Consider the following 7366-nt stretch of genomic DNA (forward strand, 5'->3'; position numbering starts at 1 on the left):
GGGCCCCGTCTCGTTTGGGGAAATTTTTTTAAATAAATCGGGGGCGGGAACGGGGGCGGGGGCAAGGTTAACCCCCGTTTTAATTTCGGGGGCGGGGATAGGGAATCCCGTCCTGGAACCCGTATAGGGGCCCCGTTAATAAATTACACATATATTTACATATATTAAATATATAAATATAATAAATTATAACATGATTTTGAGCTTCCAAAATTCATCAGAAAACATGTTTTTTAATTGTTAGTATAATGTTTTTAAGATGCCATAACTTTTTTTATTTTTAACATGTAAAATTCTACTATACATAATTATTTGTTATCTAAAAAATAATTTTTTAGCGTAAATAATAGCTTCTTTTAGCCAAAAAAAAAAAGACAGCCCAAAATCAATCGGGGACGGGGGAACGGGGGTGGGGGCGGGGGTAATAAAGGGGATTCGGGGGCGGGGGCGGGGGCGGGGTAGTAAGGCTGAACATTTTTGAGGCGGGGACGAGGACGAGGGAACAAGGTAATTTCGGGGGCGGAGGCGGGGGATGCACTCCCCGTCCCGGTTACCCCCTTGACATCCCTAATCTAAAATCTACAACCTAACCAAATATAGTCGATTTAGATTGATTTTTTTTTTTTTAATTATATTGAGTTGTAACAATTTTAAATCTTGAACCTGGACGAAAAAATGGTCAAAGTGGAATCTCCCTCTGTATTTGTACATATATACACGTGTGTATGACTGTGCTTTTAAAAGGATCAGCTTGAAAGTTTAATGGGATTACTGGAACTAACCATGCCGGAAAATCTCTTCGTAGAATCGGAGTTACTTCAACAGAAGAAATATAACGCCGGAGATGAAGCCGGAATTGTCTTCCCGACTGTTTTAATCCCTAGTCCAAAGTTTGGTGATCGTAATCTGAAGGAAGCCATCCGCGATCAGAAGCCATGGCTGGAATCTGTGCTCCACAAGAACGGTGCGATTCTGTTCCGAGGTTTCTCTTCCGTTTCATCTGCTTCCGACTTCAACGACGTCGTTGAAGCTTTCGGTTACGACGAACTTCCGTATGTGGGTGGCGCTGCCCCTCGCACCAACGTCGTCGGTCGTGTTTTCACTTCGAACGAGTCTCCTCCTGATCAGAAGATTCCCTTCCATCACGAAATGGCTCAGGTTTGTTCTTTTAGACGAACAATCAAATTGAATTGCATTTAGATGATTGAATTCCGAGGTTTTATAGATTATTTGTGCTCGATTGAATTCTCTGCCCTAAAAATCAATGTAAACATGAATTCAACTGCAACAGGTTCCTAAGTTTCCATTGAAGGTGTTCTTCTTTTGCGAAGTGGAACCAAAAATTGGGGGAGAAACACCTATAGTACTCAGCCACGTGATCTACGATAAGATGAAACAGAAATACCCTGAGTTTGTTGATCGATTGGAAGAACACGGATTGCTCTACACAAGAGTGCTAGGGGAAGATGATGATCCTTCATCCCCAATCGGTCGAGGATGGGTCTCCACATTCTTAACCAAAGACAAAGCCATCGCTGCAGAAAGGTTTGCAAATCCCGATTAACCATGAATTCTTATTCTCCCCCAAAGTTTTTGCTGATTTTCGTTATCAATTTCAGGGCTGCGAAGCTCGGAATGAAGCTCGAATGGACAAACGATGGATTGAAAACAGTAATGGGACCAATTCCAGCAATCAAATTTGACGAACTAAGAAAACGCAAGATCTGGTTCAATAGCATGGTGGCGGCGTATACTGGTTGGGAAGATGCAAGAAATGATCCGGTGAAAGCTGTGACATTTGGTGATGGAACACCGTTGCCGGCAAATGTCATACACGATTGCCTGAAAATCCTGGAGGAGGAAAGCGTTGCTGTTCCATGGCAGAAAGGTGACGTTTTGCTGCTGGACAATTTGGCGGTGCTTCATGCCCGGCGGCCATTTGAGCCACCGCGAAGGGTGTTGGCTTCTCTTTGTACGTGATGGGAGAATAGAATACTGGTTTGTTTCCCTATGAAAAAGGAACTGCATTTGCATTTGCAATTTTTCATCCTTGTTTTAATCTTATATGAAATATGTTGAGTTTGATTTGTAATTTCTTTGGGTATATTATATTTCAGTTTTTGCAAGTCAAACCATGGTTTTCAGACTTTCAGTTTGAACTGCTACAAATGATGTTAAAGTAAGGTTAATATATAAGATGGGGAATAACTATCCTATTAGCCCCACAATCACCAAAGGTTTTATTGGAAAAGTCATTATTTTAGTTTAAAAACTATAAATCGAAGTAGTTGGATGGTATTTCTAAATCTTCGATTGGATAAGACTCGGCCCAATAGAGAACAGGAACGTCAAGAACAGAGAATTAGATGTTATAAATTCGTGAGTGCCAGAAAATGAAGACCAAGAACTTATTATAAACATCCTTGTTTGAAAACTGTCACAAGACAATTTTCTTTATCATAAAACTATTCAAACTGTTATAAAACAGTTTTCCAACAGTCAAAAAGTATTACAAAAAAACACTGGGCTTTAATTAGAGTGCAGAAGAAGTCCAAAAATCAAGTAAAATTTCAGGAATTCGAATTTCTGATGCATTTATTATATACTAGCTCGACCACAGCCAAGGACTCTCCTGCTCCCAGGGGTGCTGCCCCGGACCCTCTTTCGTTCAGGGGCAAATTCCTTAAATGACAGTCTAATTTGAATCTTGAATAAACTTAAACAAGTATGCACTCCGTACATTCCTTACTTGTTTAATAATTATCAAGATTGATTTTGGTTAACAAGTCAACCCATTACACTTAAATACAATTAATGAAACATTTCACCAACATTTTGCTAAACTTATTTAAGTTATTTTTAACTTATTACCGGTTCTACAATGGTATAAGTTAAAATGGGTGTTTCGATAGAAATAATTTATACCGGTGTCATACCGGTAATAAGTCAAAATTCATAAGTAAGACACCGTAGTTTATCAATTTATAAGCTATAAGCTATAAACTAAAAAGTGTTTATGATTTTTCATAAGCTTAGTAAAACATCCTCTTTGTTTATGTTATGATCTTAGAAAAAAGGTGTGAGGGTTAAGGTTTTTCGTTAAAGCTTTTTTCCATACAAAATCAAAACCACATTTTTCTTGGACGATGAATGTGTTTAACTTTGTTATGGCAAAATCCGACGAATGTCGCTTGTGTTGGTTTGACTGTGTCATAGGGGCAACTTCGACTCAAATTTGATGAATTTAACAAATTTGACAACCATAATCTCTCCGTGGTAGGGTTGGTTTGATAAGGAACATGGTGGGTGGAATATAACTAATAAGCATACATAAAATATAAAAACAAAAATAAACAATAAACATAATGGTTTATTTATTAATTAAATTCATCTTTATTCTAATAAAAGAGTAGCTCTTTTGCCATGTGTCACCATGTTACACATTGTAATTATTATCATGACACTTGTCAATCTATTGACACTTTTAATTAATATCATGACACTTGTCAATCTCTTAATTCTCCATTTCAAATTTCAAATTTCAAAATTTAAATCACATTTTAATTACATTAAATTAATAAAATTAGAATTAAAATAAAATAAAATTTATACCAATTATAATAAAATAAAATTTATACAAATTCTAAGATGATATATTTTACGTATTTATATGAATCAACGATTATAATTTTATATATAACTAAAAAAATATCTTTTATTTAACAAGTTATTTAAAATTATTAATTAATAGTTTTGAGTTTTTACTTAAAAAGTTTAATTAATTTTGTAACTGTGGTTCCCACGGGTTATAAACTAGTATTCTAATAAATGAATAGTTTTAATCTCTTTTTGCCAAGTGTCATTCTAATACAACTTCTCATTAATATTATATGTCATGTGTCATTTACATATATTAGGCAGCTAGTTTATAACCCGTGGGAACCACGGTTATAAAACTAATTAAATTTTCATAATAAAAATTTATGATTATTAATCAATTTTTTAAATAAATAATTTTAAATAAATTATTAATTAAGGTCTACATCAAAATTTTAAAGTTATTATAACTTCAAATTTAATATATAATTAGAAATGTAAATTTGAATTTTGAAATGAGTTGTCTAATATATCTACATGACATAATATTATTAAGACTTGTATTAGAGTGACACTTGGCACAAGGAGATTAAAACTATACATTTATTAAAATAGGGAATGGATAAGAGGTTTATATAATAGCTATCCATAAATACCACTTATATGGTGATGTTAAAATTTTATAGTTAAATTTTAAGTCTCTAAAATCATTCTTAGACAATAAATTAATATATGAAAAAGAAAAAAAAATAAAGGCTTAATTAATATAGGATAGAGCTTAAAATTTTGTAAGAGATATGCATAAAGAATAATATTTAACTAAATAATACTATACATAAATGATCCTTGTATGAAAATAATTAATCAAACAGAGCTCTAAAATGATCCTTTGTAAAAAAGTAATGCATAAATGGAAATAAAAAAAATTAAAGTATATTGCAATATTTGACATAAAAATGAAAATACATTGTTATTTTGTGAGAATTAACTTTTGATGGAGTTAATATCTGAACATAGGTTACATCGAGTTTTGAATTTAACTATTTTCTAATATAGCATCTACCTTTGAGTTTTTGTAAAATTAGTTTCATGAATGGTTCCTCTTTAAAGGACAACAAATACATGTGAAAAAAGAGAATTATGCACGTCAGAACTTTATGTAGTAAAAAATGCAAGACATATAGCATTAAAAGAAACACATAAATTTTCAAGTCTTGTTGTATTCCACTCCACACACAATACGATGGTAGGTCTTAATACCATTAAATGAAGCAATATTTGATAAAGTACTAAGCTCTAACAAAATAAGCTTCAAAGTACATTGTTGTAATAATGAAATGAAAGTACATTGCCATAATAAGAGGAAAATGGAAAAATACATTGCTAGTTTATGCATATTACTGGGAAAAAACAACCCAGGATGCTTTTTCAAGAAGACACATGGCAAAAGAGATGATAGTAGGATGATATATTGTACAAATCAAATAAGAACTATAGAAAAATAAATTAAATTCCATTTTGGAACCAAACACATAGACATATCATTCCAGTATCAATATGAACAAAAGATTAAGTAAAAAAGCAAAACTTATTTTCACTTTAATAACCATTTAGGAATAATTAATTACCCAATTACCAAACTCTCAACAAAAAATGTGTCTAAAAGAGTGATTAATTAATGATTTAGAAAATGACCATAATGATAGTTCCATTTCCTTTCTGTGTTAGTATCACAATTGCTTTGATAAAAGAAGATTTACTATGTCCATAAAGTGAAACCAATTTTTAGCACAACTTCACTGTTCAACCATAACTAAAGACTAAAAATACAAGCATATTACCTGTAATTCATTAGATAAAAGGGAAAAAAAGCTCATTTTGCAGCTTCACCCTGTTTTCAATAGGTCTAGTTTATGTTGCTATCTCCCAATTTCTTAATGGTACACTACATCTCCCCTTTAAAAAAAACAACTTTATCCAATTATCTCAAATGACATTAACAAAACAGAAGATGCAACTTGGATGCCGAAACATTTAGTAGAAAATTCAAAAAAAAAATCCCATCTGACCAGAGAGTGTTGAATAAAACGATGATTATCAACCTTTGGGCAATATTATTTTGATTGTTCATAGAAGAAACCGTGGAGGTAAAACCATGGGATGTAAAAAGATGAGGTTCGTTTACTTACATCAGTAAAAAAAGGTTTGCTTTCTTCACTTTCAGAAAAAAAAAGCTTTTCGCCAGACCAATTAAAACCATCTGTCCAATTAACACAAAATCTTTGTCAATTAATCGAAAAACAAAACTCATCAACCATGTATTTAAATTCAAATCCTTACCGTTGTGCTGTGTTGGTGTATGTATATATGTGTATGTGAACCAATGGACTGTACGTACCTCCATGCAGATTTTAACCACTTCATACACAAAATCATCAAAGGAGATTAGGAATAAACAAAAGGCATTAGTGAACAGAATATCTCGTTTTTTGTAAGGTCCTATAACTAATTACATAAAAATACAAATAATAATTTAATATGTACCTCCTTTACACATCAAAGACACAAACCCTAATTTTGCAATCACCCAAAGTTGTTGCCTGCTCAAAGAGACGAGCATGGAGGCGGGTCATTACTGCTACATCAAAGGGGCACGCAAAGTGTGGGTCATTGCATATTTCCATGTCATCTGTCCATGCCGATTGCTGATTTTGACTATCTTCTGTTAATTGTGGATGGAGGATCGATTATGAGATCATAACGTAGTTGTCAATAAACCTTAGAAAAACATGAACCATATCAACTGTATCACGGAGAAGAGAATGAATAAGATATGGAGGTGTGTATTCATAGTCCATTAATTTGCCCTTTCTACAAATCTTAACACATACGCAAAATGCCGCATAGGAAGCACAATGATAATGTAAGGGAGATAGAAAACATAACAATTAGAATTGCAGGCGACACACTATCTACACAAATAAGAACTGTAAATTAGGAGAGATACACGGAAGGGATTTCCTAATTTATTGTGATTGTATTGGTGATTTGAGAAAAATTAGGAAACGGATAAAGACCGAGTGGAGAACATAACAGCTGGCTACAGATTTGATATGAATTGGGCGGGAAAAATAAACAGAATTGCTTGAGAGAATGCCACGTGACAGAAGGCTGCTCTAAAAGATGGACATGTGGCTTTTTAGAAGAGGTTTTTATTAAGAGTAGATTCATTTCAAAATTCAAATTTACATTTTCTAATTATATGTTAAATTTGAAGTTATAGTAACTTTAAAGTTTTGATATATCTTTTAATAAATAATTTATTTAAAATGACTTATTTAAAATAATTGATTAATAATTATAAAATTTTATTATAAAAGTTTAATTAATTTTATAACAATGGTTACCTGGGTTATAAACTAGTAAAATATTTATTTAATAGCCATTTAATTAATTAACACCAACTGATTAAATATATTTGGATTATTTAAATGGATGAGTTTGAAAGGATTTCCTAAGATCCATTCCATCCAAAAGTTTAGGTTTACAAGAATGCATGTTAGAGCAACTCCAACCATCCTCTATTTATCATCATTTTTGTATTTTGGAGGCCAAAAATCTCCCAACAAACCTTCAAATTTAACACCATTTTTGTGTTGGCTTCCCTTTAACACCAATATATGAAGGCCAAATATAGAGGCCTCTAAAAAATACCATTATAGATGTCGGTTGGAGTTGAATCACCATTTTGATGTTAAAATTAAACAAT

The 7366-nt window shown here is 32.6% G+C and overlaps 1 protein-coding gene across 1 annotated transcript; it reads left to right on the forward strand.

Annotated features, from left to right (window-relative positions):
* The first annotated feature begins 728 nt into the window (after window positions 1-728).
* Window positions 729-2092, forward strand: LOC111907944 (clavaminate synthase-like protein At3g21360). The gene is made up of 3 exons (XM_023903762.3): window positions 729-1158; window positions 1292-1545; window positions 1620-2092. The coding sequence occupies exons 1-3, from the start codon at window positions 763-765 to the stop codon at window positions 1978-1980; spliced, it is 1011 nt and encodes a 336-aa protein (XP_023759530.1). The 5' UTR covers window positions 729-762; the 3' UTR covers window positions 1981-2092.
* Window positions 2093-7366: the final 5274 nt, after the last annotated feature.

The sequence above is a fragment of the Lactuca sativa genome, chromosome 4 (genome assembly GCF_002870075.4).
Source record: "Lactuca sativa cultivar Salinas chromosome 4, Lsat_Salinas_v11, whole genome shotgun sequence".
In the NCBI taxonomy this organism is placed as follows: domain Eukaryota; kingdom Viridiplantae; phylum Streptophyta; class Magnoliopsida; order Asterales; family Asteraceae; genus Lactuca; species Lactuca sativa.

Excerpts from the sequence above, each read along its gene's own strand:
- LOC111907944 (XM_023903762.3), top strand. The coding sequence starts at position 763 with ATGGGATTACTGGAACTAACCATGCCGGAAAATCTCTTCGTAGAATCG. Across the intron at positions 1,159-1,291 it reads TCCATCACGAAATGGCTCAG|GTTCCTAAGTTTCCATTGAA; the intron begins GTTTGTTCTTTT and ends CAACTGCAACAG. Across the intron at positions 1,546-1,619 it reads AAAGCCATCGCTGCAGAAAG|GGCTGCGAAGCTCGGAATGA; the intron begins GTTTGCAAATCC and ends TATCAATTTCAG.